Below are 20,384 nucleotides of genomic sequence, written 5' to 3' on the forward strand. Positions count from 1 at the left end.
TCCTTTTCCTTAATGATCCATCCTCGGTGGTGGTTCATGTATACTCGTTAGAGCCGTATTAGCATGAGCAATGCAGGAGCAGGCGATCAGATGAAGTCAGTCTGGCCACACAGGAGATGCACTCTGCGAGGGCCTTTCCCTGTCACTGAGGTGAGATGATTTATGATTTATTTTCCAATAACTCCCAGCCTGCTCAGTGCACTGGGCCTTCCTGTCAACAATCGCCAGGTATGACTATCCCCCTACACCTTCCCTCCCGTAGCAACGATACAAGCTTCCGTGGTCTTCCCTTCCTCAGCTCAGATAAATTGGAAAGGGCTTCCACAGTTATTAATACAGCTTATTTGTACACGTGCACGTCTGGTAATTGGAACAAGCGAGGGGATGGTGGCAAGATTAAAAAGCCATGAATGACAGAGCTCCAGTGGTGTTGGATTCAGTCGGAGGCTGGCAGGCTCTGCACACCTGGGCCTCCAGGCAGATGGTGAGGGTTGAGGGTTACGTAACACTAGCCTAAGCCATATGTCTCACAACCACACAGAATCTTTAGGAAGCCCGTAGCTTGAGTCTGAATGCGGCCCATGTGAGACCGAAGGGCAAATGTGTTGTGCTCCTTCATCCCAGACCAGGTGTTCAGTGCAAAGCTTCTTTGTGCTTCTGTTGTGACCACTGGCAGCGGTACAGCTTATTACTGGATGGTGGTGTAAAGTTAGTGAACATGCGGGGGGCATGTTTGTCTGGCCTTATGTGCCGAGGACTTGTGGATTGTAAATCGTGGTCTATGATACAATCTGATTACACATTCCTGAGGATATACAGGAGCTCAGGTCTGGTACTGTAATTGTTTGCAGATGAAACACAAATTCATGGAAATTTATCTGAGCAATAGTTCTGCTGTGGGCTAATTTCAGTTAATGTAAGTGTCTTCTGAATGTTCAGTGTTGTTTACAAAACACACAAAAGGCTTAAGAGGTCTGTTTGGAAGAAAAATAAAACCTTAAGCAATCTTCTGGCTTCTCCACACCTTATTCTCAACTAATTATCCATGGTAGATTTTCTCTTTGTGATACACCCGCCTGACAATGCAAGGCTTAAAAATCCAAACGCACAGGCAAGCATGATATCTCACACAGAAGCACTTTCACTGTGACATTTGAGACATTTTGGGATAGTTATAATGCAGAGATGAGGCATCCAAAGGAGATTAGTGAGCTAAATGGGAAACAATAGACGCTACAGTGGGACAGAAGGATATGATTCTTGGTTGTGTTAATCATAGTGGAACAGCCTTGTCGTCTTCACCAAACAATGCCATGGTGATGCTAATGGCACTGCCAGCCATGACTAAGAGTGCACTCCAGATGATTGATAGCCAGAATTATATCAAGGTGACTTTCAGTCAGTTCCATCAGGTTGTTTAGTTTGATCGATAATAACCAATGCATCTTAACATAGACATGCCTGCCACACAAACTCATTCATCAGGTTGTAGTCATTATCTTACTCTTTAATTTTAGTTCTGTGCAGAGAACTGTTTCATCCTTGTCTGTCAAACAGACGAGATTTACAGCCATGAAGACATTTTTTTTCCGCCCATTTGTTATATTATTCTCACATTTATGATTGGATCAACAACAGTGTGCTCTTTTCTAATGCAACCGTGTGTCAGGGGTATTCCCAGACTGATGTCAAAAGAGCAACGCCGGAGCCGCTCACATCCACTCTTAATGTGAATGTACGAGCAGGTCAGGCCAGCGGCGGAGACCAGAGCAATGTCTCTGTCCAGTTGGCCCACTGCCCCTGCCTGCACACACAGTGCACTGTGCCCACAGGCTACTACAACAACACACAAAGCGTGCCCCATGTGCTACATCACAAATGAAAGATCAAACATCAATGCTCACCATAGGCTCTCCACACAAGCTGTTAATCACAGTGAATTTAATGTGTTCCAGTTGAGAGATCACCCAGAGAGTACTCCAGTTAAACTGTGTGCTTTCAGAGGAGAGTAAATGTTTCCACATATCGCTGTACAGATATTGTCACACATTTACTTAATTTAGTTTTTTACTCTTTCATGTATTTTATTGAAGTTGTCTAATCCAGATATTCAGATTTCCCTCAATTAAAGTCCCAGTACTTCTATATTGCTTAAGTCATTCAAACATTGGGTCACATTTTACTGGAAATATCTAATGCTGTTCATCACCCTGGGTCAAGTCGGAGCCTTTGCGAGGATGCCCACTATGGAGCGTTCAGATATCAAATTTGAAAAGACAGGGCAAATCCCAGAACGTGGCAACAAATAGCCCAGTGGCAGTGACTCACCTCTTTGAGAGGCTTATGCAAACCCAGGGGGAAGGTGATGGATTTTTTCCCTTACCTACAGTGAGCGGAGCAGATGCGGGAGAAAGATTCTGGACGTCACAAGAAGTGAAATATGATTGTGTGTGTGTGTGTGTGTGTGTGTGTGTGTGTGTGTGTGTGTGTGTGTGTGTGTGTGTGTGTGTGTGTGTGTGTGTGTGTGTGTGTGTGTGTGTGTGTGTGTGTGTGTGTGTGTGTGTGTGTGTGTGTGCGCACTTACACAAGTAACTAGTTCTCTGAGTTTTAGAGTTTCAATAACTCCTGAAAAACCTTGAGGGTAAAAACAACAAGACAAGGTTGAGCGATTAAACATCCTGACATGAGTTATTGACACTGGTGAGAGAAAAAAAAAATTACTGGTGCTTTATAATAAAATCTACAGCACATGTTTAAATTTGGCTGATGATGCATTGACGCTGACAGTTTACAGATGCATCTAAAAAAAAATCTTTGAAATTAAACAAGTTTCAAACAGTTTTAAATTCTAGTTGTGACCATTATGACCTAATGTAAAAAAAAAAATATTCCATCTTCTTCTACAACACTCGTCCTGTTCAGGCCCGTGACCCTGAGCATGATAAGTGGTGAAGAGGATGGATGGATGGATGGCTGGATGGATGGATGGCTGGATGGATGGCTGGCTGGATGGATGGCTGGATGGATGGATGGCTGGATGGATGGATGGATGGATGGTAAAAAATATCACATATTACCTTGTCTTATACTTTGACATACACTGCGGTGTCTTTCTTCATGACTTGGAAGCTAAATTATAAAGATCAAAACAAAATATCACTTCAATTTGCGTAATGCGTGTAAAATCTATTAGGACTCATTGTTTGAATAAATGTGGAGGAACATAATTTTCCGTACATAATTTCAGTTTAAGCTCAAAGTGTTTTTTTCCTCCCCAACAATGATATTCCTATATAAACAAAGAACTGGCTTGCAGAGCATAAACAAACGTGTTGAATTACTTCTTGTTGTTAAGTATCAAACTGAGTATTTTACCTGAGCCCATTAGCGGTTTAAATAGATTGTGAGGTCATGATTTACTCATTAATTCATTACAAACACGCTTTGTGTCTTGGCACACAAGTTGAAAGAGCTTGATGAAGTCGCTCCGTCCTCTGTGCATTCTTCTTGTAAAAACACTTAGCTTTTCTATTCATATCTACCAATTTTTCAGCCATGTTAATGTGGGCATTGTTTATTTTGAAAAGGTCATTATAGTTGTGAGGAGAGGCGCGTTGTGTAGAAATGATTTGATTGAGGTAGTGAAGGTAGCTCTGGCACAGTGAGTTATGGACATCCAACAGAGAGGAGCCTCTTCATTAGTGGGGTGATTAAAATTGATGGGAACCTATGGAGCTGCAGCTCCCCTGAAATCCCTGGAGCATAGCTCTCATTCTGCACTCATTTATTTGGGACTTTGTGTTGATCAATACAAGGTGCCTGCTGCTCACTATGGGGTCTGGTTGTGTGGGGGGAAAAAAAAAAAAAAAAAAAAACCCACTTAGGAAAAAGAGTGGAGACTTGTTTTGTTGTTGAAGACGAACATTACTGTCAACAATGCAGGCTTTAGAAAACCTTGGGGGAAAACGGCGGCTCTGACTGTTGTCTCTATGTAATTCTCTTTTACAGGCTGTCTATTTTAGTCTTGGTGAGTTTTAGTCTGTTGTTTTGCAACCCACACTTTTTTTTTTTTTGTTAAATATACTTTTAGAAACTCAAAGTTTGCTTACTCTTTTACCTAAAGAAGCACAGGTCATAGAAGTTGGGGGGGGGGGGGATCTTTGGGCTTCGAATGAAATCTGGGAGTTCGACAATGAGGATTTTCCAAGCAGAAAAACTCATTTGTAATTACTGATTTCTCTTGAAATATATATATATATATATATATATATGTTTGTTTGTTTTTTTCACATATTATCGCAGTTAATTAAATGTAAAAATAAGCTTGGCTGTATTATTGACAAACCAGATTACAAATTAAAAGCCTCTCACCAGCACAAAAAGAGTGACGCCTTCGATTGCACTTCAATCTCAACAATAATTAACACTTTGTTCAACTACTAGAAAAACATGTGTTGCAAGAGTTTGGTTTGGGGGGTCCAATGTGGTTGACGCTCTCCTTTCTCCGTTACTTTAAAAAAACTCAACAACAAGGGGCGGATCCAGGGAATTCTTTATGGCGGGAGCCCAGGCGTTACTGAGAGTGAACCTCAAGTTGCTGCCTGAAAGCAATTAAAATGAAAAAATGCCACTAATATTTCTTTAATGTTTTCGACTATAGGAAGTAAACCTTTTAACTTGTTCAGTTGGATCTTTTATTTCTTTAAACTAGCTTTTGAAGGCTGAATTCATTATTTCTCTTCATAAAGCTGCTGGCATAGGCTTCCTTATTTTTCACTGTCAACATTAATATGTCCGGGACATTTCCCCTTCAGTACATCTGCTTCTGAAGCCAAAACAACAATAATGCTATTTTGGCAATGTGACTTATAAACAGTGTCACATTTGTTACACATTTCAAATTGAATCTGTACCCAAATGAATAATGAGGCTTTTTAAAAAAACAAAAAAAACCTTTTTACTACAATGGTTCATGGTAAATTTACACAAGAGCTGACATCACTTCACACCAATGACATCAGAGGGTAATCAGATTACGGGGGGGGGGGGGGGGCTTTGAAGCAACACCTCTGAAGTAGCCTTTATATTCTTATATACAAATGATATTTAATCTTTTTATTTTCATTTCAAACCAAAACTCATTGCTGATTGATCTTGTCTCACTTATTCTTTAACTCAACTGACTCTCTGCTTATGTGGAATGAACGTAAGGCTCAATCGGATTATTCATCAACACTGAACTTTTTATTTTTTATCGCTGTTGATTGAAATGTTTTGTGTGACGCGTTTACCAAACCAAATGATTGTTTTAAACACAGCATGTCAACTTTACTTAAAGTGTGATAATTACACTTAGCCCAGCCTTTGTAGGCGGCGGCAATGCTCATGAAAACATTGTTATTGAAAGGAATGGGAATTAATTTCTGTGTACTGGACCAGAGCCAGATAATGGGCAGAGATGCTGAACACAGTCCAGACTCTCTTTGTGTCCAGCTCTGCTCATTAGAGTGGTGCTGTGCAGCTCATGGCCCATCGCTCCCCACCGCTCGGTGCACCGTCTTGCCGAAGCAAACAGAGATGATGTCAGATGATTGCAGGGACTAATAAAAAAAAAAGAAAATTACTTTTAAGCATGTGATCCTGTGTTTAAATTTTGAATTTTTTTTTAAATGGTGTAATCTGATTATAGCTTTTTGTTGTTTTTAAATTTCATGATATGAATTGTACTGAAATTGCACCTGTCCCTTACACTGTGTTACTGAGCCATTGTAACAATGAGGAAGAGGAAGAGGCTCATTCTGGTAATTGTCCCAACAAATAACTTCATCTTCAATATTGAAAAAATAAAAACATTCTGAAAATTCATGGAGGCTTCAGGGAGGTAACCATGTCACCCTTTTTGGCAGAAATCAGTAACAAATCAGTAACACGGTTACAATTAGTGACGTTTGATCTTATTTTCTTTAGTTGCTTTTGTCTTTCTTGCCTCCTGGAAGCTTTAACATCATTCAAAGTTGTTCTCTTTTTATTGTCTCTACAATAGCTGTGATATATACACATTTGCTTATCTTTATAATCCCTGTGTGCATGTTGGTCGAGTTTTTGGTTTTGTTTTTCAACTGACAGGAATGTGTTCAGGTAAAGTTGCAAAACAAAGTATCTGCACCACCAAAGTGAACTTTATTAGAGCTTATCAAACATTAGACTGACTTACACAGTGAAGACATCTTAACTATTGTGTCACAGAAATACAATATTTTAACTATGGTCACATTAAGAAAAAATTCAGATTGAGCAAAATAATGAATTATAACACATGAGCTACTTTTCCACACCATCTGGTTACTTTTTTTAGTAACTAAAAATGTAACTTGTAACCATAATGAATAAGCTCCTGGTTTATTTCTGCCAGAAACTCGTTAATTTGACTGACTAAAAGTTGTCATGCGTGTAACCTGATTTAAAATGTCATCACAGGGCAGTCTGGAGAAATCCTTGCACCTACCGTCTAAAATAAGAGTGAAACATGATTGAGAGCCATTTTTTTATTTTTTTTTTGTGCAGGAATATGGGATGAAACTGTTTTCCGTTCTCCGCCGCACTGCGGTGAAACAAGTGGAAATCTTCTCAAAATAGTCATATTTCCACTTTATGCATTAGAAAATCTTCCACTGCCTCAACTTGGACAGAAACAAAATACTGGCAATGATGCTATTTTATGTTCTGTGTTTACCATTGAAGAGAAGAAGAAGAAGAATTGTACTTTATTAATCCCCTTGAGGAAATTCTTTACCAAACTGACCCATTGGTAGGCTGCCTCCAGCCACACAGCTTGCTTCTTCTTTTACAGTAATATTGGCTTCACAAGTTCCAGAAATCACACTGGGCTTTTTTCCACCATTGTGTGAGTCTATCTTTGATACAAACCTATAACTTTTGGGCAGATCTCACAAAACAGTGTGATATTTTCTGAAAAAAAAAGGTTATCTTGACTGCAATATCTGACATTTGAGAAGATTCTGAAGGGATTGTTTTGTACACTTCAAAATAAAGTCATTGAAAACTTCACATAATATCCAATCTATGATTTTGACATCTCCAACAAATCAAATTTGAAGTGGAACAAAGTAAAGTTCTGGATTAGAAATACACTATTCACCAAAATGGGACGTTTGTTTTTCCAGGTGACATTTCAGGATGGAGCTAAAATGCACTATAACCATTACAGGCAAACCTAATGGGACCTTATGGAACGCACATGTCCAACTGTTCCTTGTTTGAGAACTTACTGTTCTCAAACAAGGAGCTTAATGGCAAAACTCACAACAGGCGTTTGAGCCCTGAATCAACCAATACATTTCATGGTTCAATTAGAATTGTAATTTAAACAGTCCTCCTCATCATGATGTTCACAGTTTGACATGAGACCAAGACGACACCCAACATTTGATCAACAGGATGTTCTCAGAAGGATGTGGCCACTGAGCTCAGTGTCACAGCGTGTCATCAGCAAGTTGTAACATACAGATAGACACAGTGTCATCTTCTGGCATGGATCAAGTAGTATATACGCAGGATGGGGAACCAGTCATAGACGGTTAAATTTGGAATAATTTCTTAATCATTGCAAGGTTAGTTAAAATCATTTATTTCTTCAAGAGTATAAGGCTGTATGAAGAAAAACTAAAATTACTACATTTTAGTGTGAAGAACCTGTGTCTCGTTCAATAGCTTTCAGTGGTAAGGTCGCACGTTCCAAGCAAATGAAGGCCCTTCTCCGCTCCCGCCAAGCTTTTCAATGAAGATACCATGCATTGACCTCATCTTCAGTTTAATTCATTTTGGGTTCATGTGTGAACATGATCTGCTCCTTGATAGATGACACGCTCCCTTTGCGAAGAGCTATTAATCCATTACAGCTTGGTCCAACGGCTATTTCTTCAGGTTATGTCTGTGTTAGCCATGAGATGAAGCGATGTGTTCCGCCGGTGTACCCTGACTTTTCACCTGTCATGATGGGAATGGACACCAGCTCACAGTCAACCATGTCTGGATAAACCCAACATGATAGACAAGGTGATGGATGTATTGGTTTTGTCTATAGATCAGTTTCATTACTCCTCACCAGTCTTTAAGTCTGTTTTGGGGAAAAACAAATTAAAAATGCCTTTTTTCCTCATCTTTTTTTTTTTTTTTTTTTATATATATAGTTTTCTTCAATTCAGAGTTACATGGAGCTGGGCCTATGGGTGATGGTAAGGTACACCATGGACAGATCGCCAGTCCGTCACAGGAGAAAATACAGATAGAAGTTCACTCACGTTCACACCTCCATATGAAGTTATGAGTAAAGTGCAGTTTATGTCAAAGATATGGTTTTTGGACTGTGATAGGAAAGCAATGTTTAGGGGAGAAAAACCCAAGCACAGACAGGAAGAACATGCAAACTCCACAGAGAAAGGCTTTAATCTGGACCCAAACTACGGATATTCTGTGCCCCCTGTGGGGGCAAGTGGACTAATCACTACACCAACATGCAGCTAAATTCTAAGAAAATGAAAAATCATATTAGAACTACAATGAATCCTGACAATTAGTTATCTGTTATGATAGTTCTGATCAGTTCGGGTATGCTTTTTTTTAGAAAGGAGAAAAGTCTGATTTATGAGGTCATTTTGCATCACATGAGTGGATTTCTGTATGCTCTATTGTTACCTCAAGCACAGAGCCAACTTTCTACTGATCACTAATTTTACTACTAAAGCGACTGAGAGCCACTTAACCACTATAACTACCACATGTCTATTTATAGATATGAATCATGACAACAAGGTTTGATGAGTTAAATCGTGTTTGCAAACGTATACATTTTTGCCTTTGTACATTTTCAAATTCAGCTTGAAATGATGAAATCCTCTACTCAAAAGCTCATGTTACCCTAATTGTGCATGATGAATTTTAACAGGAATGAAATGGCTTCTTTTGACTTAAGCCCTGTGATTCCTCTGTGTGGACATTTCACCCTCCCCTTGCCCTACGGATCCAGAGAGAGGCAGGCTTTGAGGAAAGTCTTTTTGTGTTAAAGCCTTTGAATATCTATTCTTTATGATCTCTATTCCCTCTGCTGAAGTTCAGAGTGTGCGTGAACAGAGGAAGGGGAAGGGTGGAATCATAACACTGATGATGAGATGACACCGAACATACTTTGGAGAGCATTTTTGATTCTTTACACATTTTCCTAAACTCAGACAAATATATCCAGAAGCTATCACTGTATTCCATAAGCTGGTTCGATGAATAATGGTTGTTATGACAGGGAGCAGTGTCAATCAGACATGATAGCTTGAAGAAGTAAAATAAACATGAAACAAGGCGAATAAAAAGAGAGTTATATAAAGCTCTCCTTGATGTTCAGCATCGTACCTCTTTACCCCTAGTGTGTCTGTTCTATAATGGCACAAAGTAGGGATGGGTTGTCGTCGTCTTTTTCATCTCCCAGCCTTTTGTTAGTATGTTGAGAGAGGCAGCGCGAGATGGAGAGTGAGGAAGGAGGAAGAAGAGGAGGGTGCTTGGGATTGGACCCGGTCCCTGCACACCCAATTAAAGGAATCTTCTGCTCAAAGACACAGTCTGGCAACATGTGTTCTGACATTTGTCTTCCTGAGTGTTGTGATTTACGGTACCATGGAGCTAAAGGCTAAATTAGCAGCCGCCCAACATCACAGACCTCACAGTGATGTCGGAGGGGCGAGGATTGTCAGATGGGATCAGGCAGGCAATGTGCTGCTGCTGTCTTGTTTTTATCATCGCATCCAACAGTACGGGCTGGCGACCGTGGCGCTTTGTTGACAGACGAGTCAAAACAATGTTTGCAGTAATTCAGGACCTGCAAATTACATTCAGTGTAATTTTCCTGTTAACAACATGTTAGTCAACACCAAATCAGGAACAAAGCAAAACACATTCGAGTCATATTCAAGAATGCTGTTAATTTATGTTTATTGTGTGCTTCCTGGAGACTGGTAGTGACAGTAAATCCCACTCCAGTATCTGCCAGCCATAATTCAAATAGATAATCTAATAGGAATAATCTTGGGGGTCTGGCAGATGTATTTTGCTTGCATGGTTTTACCATTGTGTTTTTGAAAAATAATCAGAAATGAGTGGAGAAATGAGTGGAGGTCAAAACTTGGAATTATGTAATTAAAACATTTTTTTAGTTAAAATATAGTTAAATATAAAACGAGCCTTAGTGCAAGCTCATAAGCGTAATTGTTTGAAGGCGTCATATAAAAACTTACCCGATACTTCAATTTCAAAGACTCTAAACAGCAGAAGAGGTATATTTCGAATGCTACGTGTTTCTTTTTCATTAATGTACTGGATGGTGAATTGAATGAACTCGGGTGTACAGGTGGTCCTAATGAAGAACTTGACATATATGATGGTGGGTCGAAGAATTAAAAAAGTAAAACATGTGATACGTGTATCCTTTGTGGCCATTAGTTGACTCTGTTTTTCAGTTGTGTGATTAGAGGTTCCATTAACATGAAAATTATATGTCATGTCATGTTTATTTCATCCTCTAAATTAGGAAGTTCCTGCCAGCACCACATCTGAGAAGGTGGTTCTGTGATAATAACTCCTGACAACAGACCAGGTAAAGGTCTATATACTGCACTGTTATAGGTTCATAAAGAGTATTGCACCTTGCAGTTTGAATTGTTTTCAGTCCTCCGAAGCAACATTTCTAATTGAGATCCTCCTTCCTTAGACTGCTTTCATCTCTTCCTGTGGGACCTGTTTGTGTCACAACGGATTCCCTGATGCAGCGCAGAACCAGGCAGTAATTACACTACAAATTACACAAGTTCAAAGCCTTGACCTTGCTCGCAACGCTCCTGCCTCTGCTGCCTGAGAGTTTAACTTTTGCAGACGTCGTGTGTAGAAACAAAAAAAAACAGAAATGGAGGTTTCCAGAGTTATGCGTCCAGATGAAAAAAACACTCCCATCTCAGACCATAATGCACAGGCGCTGTGAAGCTGCGGGGTGTGCCATCGCAAGCAGCCGGTGTCGAGGTGTGATCTCACAAGGTGAGTGGATGCTGCAGGAGAAGGCTGCCTTGCGGTCAGTAGGGAGGCAGTCGGGCCTCAGGGAAAAGCTCTTAACTTCTGTCAGGCACAAATAACCACGCCATTTTTCACCTTCTGATTTTTAACTGAGAAAATCATTCCAGTCCCCAGTCATATGAACTCTATATGCACATGCCATGAGTCACGTCTGGCTCAGACAGGAAGGAGTTTACTGTCACCTGCCAGTGTCAAACATTGCAGTGTTATGGACTGTTTGGCAGGAAACAACCATCATGAGGTGCAGACTGTATGAACGCATATGATAAAGTAACTGACTCGACATGAATAAGAGCAGTGTGACTGTCTTGATTTCACGCTTTTGTAACCAAGATGCATGCAGCGAGACTATTTAAAAAAAATTCAATTAAATAAAATAACTGAATATGAATTGTTGTACCTCATCCTTAGGCAGAAATCGGCAGTACGAGCACTCAGCTGCATTAAATGTATAAATGTTATCAAGAATCAGTTCAGCCTCGCTGCTGCTTCAGTTGCTGGAAAATGCAAAGCGGAGGCAATATCAAAGCATCTATTTTACTGCCACGCAACCTTGAAAAGAAGTAACGAGATGCAAACTGCTAAAATTACATGAAAGTTCAATCATGCACTGAAGTTTCTTCTTGTAATTGAGACATTGTTTTGGCCACAGATTTAGTGTGGTCAGGCCGCTGCTAGGTGGTGCTAGTGATGCTGCCTCTGCGGAAGAGGCTCTGCACCCCAAGTGAAGCAATACTGGAACACGTTGCATTTGCCAGAATTGCATTGCGGTTCAATTTCTATGCTTCCATGCATTATGTGTAATGTACAAAATACTGTACTTCCCATGTTTGCCGTAATAACAGCAGTGACTTTTCATCTGCCTCCCAGGCCTGCACTCTGAAGGCTCTGATTCTTAAAGTGTGAATATATAAGAGGGAGTGCCCCCATGCTCGAGTATATTGCCATACATCACATCATTTAACACTTTGAACTGTCAGAGATGTGTCACTCAGTCTCTCTCTTGATACTGTCATCTGTCAGCCTGAAATCATAAATACAATCATTTCCCCGATGTTGGCTCTTTATTCTGTCAACCATTTCAAAATGTGACTGTGCCTCTTCATTTCCGACACATGAATAAGTGAGAGGCCATTAATATGTCTCTTTCATTACACTCTGGCACTCTGCACTGCATGGAGCATGCAAAGAACTGTGTGTTTGCTGGGCTCTGGTTCTGATGTCCGATTTGTAAGGCAACAGAGAAATGTCACCATCGTCTGCGTGCAGGGAAGAAAAAACAAAAAAAGTGACTTTCTGAGAATTCACTCTCCGTTGTGGAAATAGATGACTCCTGCAGTGTTTTGTTTTCATACAGTGATGATTTTACGCCGCGCTGTTTTAGTCAGATTGATTATGATTTGAACACGCAGGCTATTATTGGTTGATTAATTCTGTTTCTTTCCTTTTAAAACAAACGGGAATAATCATTAAGGTGCAATAGTACTTGCAGTGTCTAAATATTTCTATTATCGTTAAATAAACTTATAAAATGAAAGCTGTGTTTTATGGGCAAACCGCTAGAAATCAGTTAGTTTTAGGTACCAAAACTCACTCTGTTTGACAGGCTTGTTTTTTTTTTTTCTTCTTCTTCTTCTTCTTTTCCCTCGCCTCTCCCAAGACAAGATTAGAGGAGAAACTCATCAGTCTCCTTGGCTGTTGTCTGATAAACTTTTTATTTGAAGGGTGTCCTGTCTTGTGTCTCTGGTGTCTTCCTCCGCTGCACTCCTGATTTGAAATATAGCCTTACATAATGAGGGAGAAAAATAGAGCGGTGTTGCACCCCTGAGCCAGTGTCAGCTTAATCAATCATCTGATCACGGCAGGCATGCTTACTCTACTCGCTTCACATCCACCACATCCTTCCCCATGCTCGACAATGTGACAGCAACATAATTCATTTTAACTCAAAAATTAAAGTGGTGGCGTGAAACTTGTCCTTGTGTCTTTTGAGCTCAGACACGGGGCGGCGTATTGTCTGAGTGTGCGCCTGTGTTGTTTTCTTAACCTATTTTAAATGGGCGCAATTTAGAATGGATAAAAAAAAAAAAAAGATCCTTATGTCGTCAAAAGCAAAAACAGATTGAAGGACGTGTGTGACGTGCGTGTGTACCAGTTATTTTATATTCAAAGTGTGGTTTGTGTGCACAACCACATTGCAGACATGTGCTGGTTTGTGTCTTCTCCTTTTTCTTCTCCTTTTTTTTTGTTTACAGGCAAGACTCTGTGTCTGTTTACGTTCTCAAGTTCAACTTTCTCAGTTTCAATTCTGAACATGCAACAGGCGAGGAATGTGAGCGCGGGGTTCACGCGGTCAAATTGCAGTGGGTCAGGAGGTCAGGGAAATTTGGAGGCGCTGAGGCTGAGCAGAAGGAATGGAAGTTGGCCTCTTCTCTTGGCAGTGAGAGATTCCTTCTGGCTTTCTGTCAAAAGTCGGCCTTCAGCACAGTTTTGCTCCAAAAGTTATATCATGCGCTTGTTTGGCGAGTTACATGATGCGATTGCAGCAATGGAAACATGAAAACTGACAATTGTTTTTGGGACAAAGTCCACACGTGTCGGAAGTCAAACCTTAAATTGCCAAATATTTTTATCTGCTGATTCCATTTATCCCCTCTTTATTTAAAAGTAATTATCTCAGTGTTAGTGCATTAGCATAATAAACAAAACCACATTTACTCCACTTCCCTAACCTTTAGTGAAAGAACCGTGCTTGTCCCTATTTACCCTTATGTCCCTTGATTAATGAAATGTTTATCTCGCTCATGAGCAAACAAATGAATTAAACGTAATGACCAATTACAAGAGCCGCACTCAATATAAGGGATTATTTTTGCCTGATTAAATGAACTGAGTTGCGTATGTGACGCAGAATGAGATTCTGATGCTAAGAGAACCTGATAAATATTTATTCCTATTACCTTTTGGGACATCAAAAGAACGAGAATAGGAAGCCCCCGTGATTTTTTATTTCCAAGCTTTGGAAAAATAACAACAAATTTGTGCGATCCTTATGTTTTGATGAAGATGCAGCACAAAATACTGTTTATGGTTATTAGTGTCTTTCAATCTATGACAGAAATCCAACCAAACATTCTAAACTCTGGTGTAGTTTCAGTGGTGCCACTTTGTTTTTCTTAAAAAAAAAAAAGGTTTTAAGAGTGCATCATTTTTGTAAACATGGAAAACACAACCCTTCTGATACGCTGAGTACTGGTACAGGCAAACTACTTCAGCAGTCTATAGCTTTCTGCACATCTGAGAGCAATTCAACAACAATAACAGATTCCAGAGGATTGGTTTTTTTTTTTGTTTGTTTGATTCCTTCCCCGAGAAAGAAATCCCGTTACTATACTGATTAGTTATTTTCAAAAGTAATTAGCTGCATTACTTAGTTATTAGTTACTTTTAGTTACTTTTCAAAAACATGATGTGCATCCTATAGAGCATTAGACCTTTCAGTCTCATTCAATTCTTTCTGCAGATTCCATCATATGAAGCAAATGAGACAGTTTTTTTTTTCAACAAATCTGTTCTGTCTGTTTCACGGCGGCGGAGCTCGTCTGCAGTTTTTTTTAATCAGTTTCACTTCCTGCGCCGGCTTTCTCGCTGCTGGCTCAGATTTAAGGTGGAATTTTGCACTGTAAACTCCAAAGTTTTCTTCCCACACAGCGTGGACAATGGACGGCTCAGGTTTGTGTAACCTTTAACTGAGTTGAACTCAAGGTCGGCATAACGGGACGGTAACATTAATCTAATTACTGTTTTTTCAAAAATAATTCCTCACTTGTTACCTGAAAAAAGTAATCAGATTAAAGAAACACGTTATTTGAAATGCTTTTGGTGTGTTTCTGTGGCAGAGTTACAGCGCCACCTATAAGCCTGGTATATATATACTACGTCGTTTCGAGTCACTATTATGGTGCCTTGTGGATGGGAAACCTTTTAGGAACGACGACTATCAATAGTGTCAAACACATTTTAATTTAGGGACTACAAACAATCAAATTTCATCTTGAGTGGGTTGTACCAGGAACATTCTCCCATGATAACCTTTAAATTTGAACTTTTAAGCTTTTTAAAACATTTTTATTTGATGTATTGTTTATTTCAGTATACGTGGTGAAAATGTTTACATTTTTGCAAAACCAAACAATTACTACAGAAAATGACTTCAATCTCGACATAAAGCCCATTTTTATGACTTTCTGGTGCAAAAATAGTGAAACGTCCTAAAAACTCTTGCAGCTGTTGCATTATACATGTTCCACTGACAGCAAGGCTTTAAGGCTGATGCTCGTTTGATAGCTATGAGGGAGCTTATCTTTCATGGCAGCATCAGCGATATCTCAGCTCGAGTCTCTGTTGTGTTGTGTTTGCTAATCTTAACAAATTTGTTTAAAAAAAAATCTGTTTTCTATGATATTTTTATAATTTGCTTGGTGGTTTGGCGGGCGGATCGGAGCATCTCGCAGACTGGTTTTGGCCCACGTTCCTAATGTTTGACACCCCTGCTCAAAATAGTAAAGCCAGACTTCAGTAGAAGCTGTAATATTTTTTTTAATCAAAGATCCCTTTTTTTTTTTTTTAGCTTTAGCTCATAGTATAGTAGACTGTATGTGGAATGCGTGTGAGCCTATTTAAAACTTATTCAGTGACCGTGTTGTCAATAAGCAGCGTGTCTTGTGTGCTGAGAGGGCAGAGCCATGTCAAAGTCCACGTGCGGCTCTGTGAAGGAGGCGGGGCCGCCGATCACGTGCAGCAAGCGTGGTGTTGGTGATCTGTGCTCAAACAAGCGGCGGGCGGGCGCGCGCACGGACAGACACCAGGCTTCCCCGATCTGACGTCTGATGTCGTCTGATACACGGCGCAGTGTCTTAACACGCGTCCTCTCCGAGCTCACTGTCAGTCCCGCTCTTTCATCCGCCGGAGCGGAGACGCGCAGGTTATTCTGCGAGTAAAGAAAGACGTCCTTTCATCGGCTGCAGGCAGCAGACTGCTCACTCAGCCTCCCATAGGATGGAGGAGACCGTGATGATGATGATGATGATGATGATGATGATGGTAGTGTTCCTGAAAACAATAAAGAGCGCTCTGACTATTCCCGTTTGAATCCCTGGACATCAAAGTTGTGGGATTTGATGTCAGATATGAAATAACCTGCAGAATGGTGCTTGAAACATCCACGGTGGCAGAATAGCTTTTGGTAGAATCTGCAAACATCAAGAGAACATTTTGATGATTGTAATGATCCCACATAACATAAAATAACCACAACATGATATTTTTCTCTAGATTATACACACTGATTTCAGTTTCATAACCCAGAAAAAGTTTTGGAATTGGAGGTTTTCTAAGTTTGGGGGTGACCCTCCTTTGGGGGGCGCCAGAGAGTGAAAACATCTGGGTCATCTGGTCAGGGGAATACCTGTTCTCTGGAATTCTTTTTATTTATTCTATTTCTAATATTTTCTTTAGAAGAAATCATGCTGGATATGTGGATTCTAAAATCTAAAAAAAATTATATATATATTTTTTTTGCCAAGTGGCAGATTGTTTTGGACAGAATTTATTGGAGGTATACTGTAGAATAAAATATACTATAGTGCAAAACTTCAGGCTATATATAAAGACTTACCAAATTTTTCAAATACTTTGCATTGTTCAAGTATTATCCATTAATAATACTGTTTGATGTGAAACACATCAGAGCATTTGATTAAACAAATGACCAATTGGAGTTGAACAACATATGCATTTTATGTGCATGGAGTGTCCCTCTCTGTAATCCACGTGGTTTGGATTATTTATTGAAGTTATTATATATGCTATATATAAAATGCTTTTAGCTGTAGTTTGGCAGTTCTACAGTTTCCACTTCCACATTCATCATCGGTCTGAATGTATATAATCCTGTATAACATCCCAGATGATGAAATTTGAATGTAAAATCATGCATGGTTGCGTAAAACCACAGAAAGGGTGTGAGACTTTAATAAAAAAAAAAAAAAAGAATATTGCTGTTCCCATGTAAAGCTGCGCAGGGTCGATCTGCATGGATTACTTTCAGGCCTACATCTATTCTTCGGCTATTGACAACCTCTCCCTTTCCAGTGTGCATGACTGGAGCTCTCACTAGCGCTGCTAGTGGACAATCAAACCTACACACCCACCTCCAGACACACTCGCATTTCTCATTTCTTACTTCTAGTCTAAATTAGATAGCAAGGCGTAGTGTCGGAGCTCACAGATCGCACAGAATTAGTTTAAAGTACTAGTGGTAGTTAAACAGTGTATCTCAGATTCAACATGGAGTCCCCTCCAGATCCAGCGAGCGACCCGGGCAACAGCGCCTCGGAGCCGGCTACCCCGGTCAGGGAAACCCCGGTAAACCTGGAGACGCTCCGGAAAGCGGACCATCCAGCCCCGGTTCGAAGGCAGACCTGCTCCAGCACCAACAGAGGTGAGCGGATCACATTTTATACAGGACGAAGGAACAGCAACCAATCGAGGGTTTTTATTTTTCTTCCTTTTTTTTTTTATTTATTTAACTTCAACATGAATTAAATCGCGTCCTCGTGGATAAATGCACATTGTCTAAATTCAGGCGCGCACGGAGACGTGCCTTAATATTTACAAGCAACGCGGGGTCTTTATTCTTATTTAGTGCGCGCTCGGTTGTAATTATTGCTTCGTGTGTGTTGCTGGTGTTCAGGCTCCACTGACAGCTCAAATCATAAAGGGGTGATTCGCTCACACATGTCACATTTTTTTTTTTTTTTTTTTTTTTTTCTCCTTACTCTTGACTGCAACATTAATCAATTATCCAGGAACTCCGCGTCGACCAGCGGGACCTTCTCCCGGTGCCAACACCGGGGCCAAAATCCACGCGCTCAGACGCGATAATGTCAAAGTGTTGAAAGTGAACTTTGGGAAACTGTGGCTCAGTTCTGATCGATCAAGTCCCCCAGTTCGTCTTTGTGGGGACGCGTCCTCCGCCGCGCACTCTGCCTCGGGTTGATTTCGCATCTCCTGCTCACACATTTAGACTATTCCTGTGTGGAAGTAAAAGACGCCCCGGCAGCTGGAATTTGTTTAGTGGCAGCAAACACTGTTTCAAGCATGAAAGCACTGCACATTTTCCATTTATTTATTTATTTGTGAATAATGCGACTGGACCGTCACATGATCAGAGGAGTGAAGCCGAAAGTGTGTGTGTTTTTTTTTATTATCAGTCACCTCCCTTCAAAGTGTGGCCATATTATGCGATTTATTTTTTTAAAACAAGATTTATCCCATCACGTCCCGTCCATGTTGTACAGTACAAGACAGTATTTAACCACACCCCCTCTCGGCTGCTGTCTCCAGCTCAGACAAACCGGGCTCACCCAAGTTCAAAAGAAATAGTGATTTCTCTGCTCCTTCTCCACCAGCAGAGTCTTGTGACGGACACACTTCGGCAACACGACCCGTGTGGATGTGACCATTAATTCACTGAACGATGTCTCTCTGTGCTTTCTTTTTTTTCTTTTCTTTTTTTTCTTTTTTTTTTTCTGTGCGCACTCTTCCTGTGCGCAAGGTTATATTTAGAGTGTGATATGGTGAATGTGGAATGTAAGCTGGTTATGTAACAGGTTTAGCCATAAACAGAGGCGCGCAACCGAAGAGCAGAAATCACCATCGGCAGATCTTTTTTTTTTTTTCTTCTTCCACTTTTGTCAAAATAGTTCACCCACTGTCACCGAGATTGTGTTAGTGTGAAACAAGCGCCGCACTTTAGCGAGTGTGTCTTCAACTGAAGGGAAACTGTGTGTGTGTGTGTGTGTGTGTGTGTGTGTGTGTGAGAGAGGGAGTGTGTGTGTGTGACTGTGGGCTGGCACAAGCCGGAGCGCTTATGTAATAGCGGGGCAAAGACAGGTAGTTGAGATTCTTTGTGGATTGATTTCTTTCTTTCTCTCTTTTTTTTTTTTTCTCTCTTAAGTGTCTGACTTTCAGACACTGCTAACCTGCTGACCCATATATTCACCCCACCCCTATATACACAGGATTAAAGTGTGTCTGGGAAAGAGAAAGACAGGAAAAAGAACGCCTTTTCTCTGTTATGTAATGCTGAATGGGTGAAAGAAGAAAAAAAAAAAAAACAGTCGGGTGATCCTTGCTGTTTAACATGAGGATCTGCGCACTGAAACTTAGTTTTTGGTGTTTTAATAAATTCTGAGAATGTTTTTTTTTTTTTGGAAATGATTATGGGAGAGGTCACAGAAAAGTTTTTTCAAACTTTTTCAGAACTTATTTTAAGTCAAAACACACCTCACATGTATTCATTCTCTCCTGTGCCTTTTCAGATTTTGTACTCAATAGTGAACACAGGCACTAATCTCTTAATAAATTGATATATAAGCAGCACATAAGCAACTCCACACGGCCAGTCTGGTGTGAGTTTCTGTCTAATCCACATACTTACCAATGTTGGAGTGGGTTTACACAGCGTCACAGCATCAGGACAGTTTGTCAATTGTATTAAAAGAGGCTTAGCAGAGGTCACAAAGGAGACGTTTCATAAATGTAATAACAGGAATATTTATAGAGCTCATCATGCAGGAGAGCAGAAGAAAAGCTTGCTTTCATGAAAAAAGAAATGGTGGCTTAATTGCTTTATTTGATAAAGTGTTCATGTTAGAATGTACATGTTCTGTTGAAAGGGAACGGCAGTCGGTGACTGCTGCAGCACATTTGAGTGCTGGAGCGCTCAAAATAAAACAATAAAAGAAAAACACATTTCTGGTGCACAGTTGTGTCACAGAATCATAATATGCTTTTTAGGATTACAATCCAATACGCCAGCGCGAGAAAGCAAACAGAACGCAACATCTGAAAGGCGTCAGACACAGTTTCCTTTGTTTTTAATTCCTCTCTTCTTTTTTTCCCCACACCAGCTGTATTCGACTTTTTGAGGATGCACATTTCTTATCCTGCGCGCAGAACGTTTACTGTTTTAACCCTGAGTGCCTAATACCTTTTAAGCGGAAAGGGCTTATTTCAGCAGAAGACTTGAGTGGGTCAGAGAACAGGCCTTGAAGGTGCTGTGGATCTCGTTACTGGAAAGAAGAAAAGGGCGTTATTTTCATACGGCAAGCTCTCCGTTTGCAAATTTGGAAACAATCAATATTAATGGCTCGGTTATGTAAGGTGACGCTCTCTGCAGAGGTTTTTTT

At 40.3% G+C, this 20,384-nt stretch overlaps 1 protein-coding gene across 1 annotated transcript in view; it reads left to right on the forward strand.

Annotated features, from left to right (window-relative positions):
- The first annotated feature begins 17,316 nt into the window (after positions 1–17,316).
- roraa (RAR-related orphan receptor A, paralog a) overlaps positions 17,317–20,384 on the forward strand; it is a 183,731-nt gene continuing 180,663 nt past the window's right edge. Inside the window, exon 1 of the mRNA XM_080474700.1 lies at positions 17,317–17,632. Coding sequence (XP_080330826.1) covers positions 17,479–17,632 — 154 coding nt within the window. The 5' untranslated portion in view covers positions 17,317–17,478. The remainder of the gene's footprint in view (positions 17,633–20,384) is intronic.

Source organism: Lipophrys pholis (genome assembly GCF_963383615.2).
Source record: "Lipophrys pholis genome assembly, chromosome: 11".
In the NCBI taxonomy this organism is placed as follows: domain Eukaryota; kingdom Metazoa; phylum Chordata; class Actinopteri; order Blenniiformes; family Blenniidae; genus Lipophrys; species Lipophrys pholis.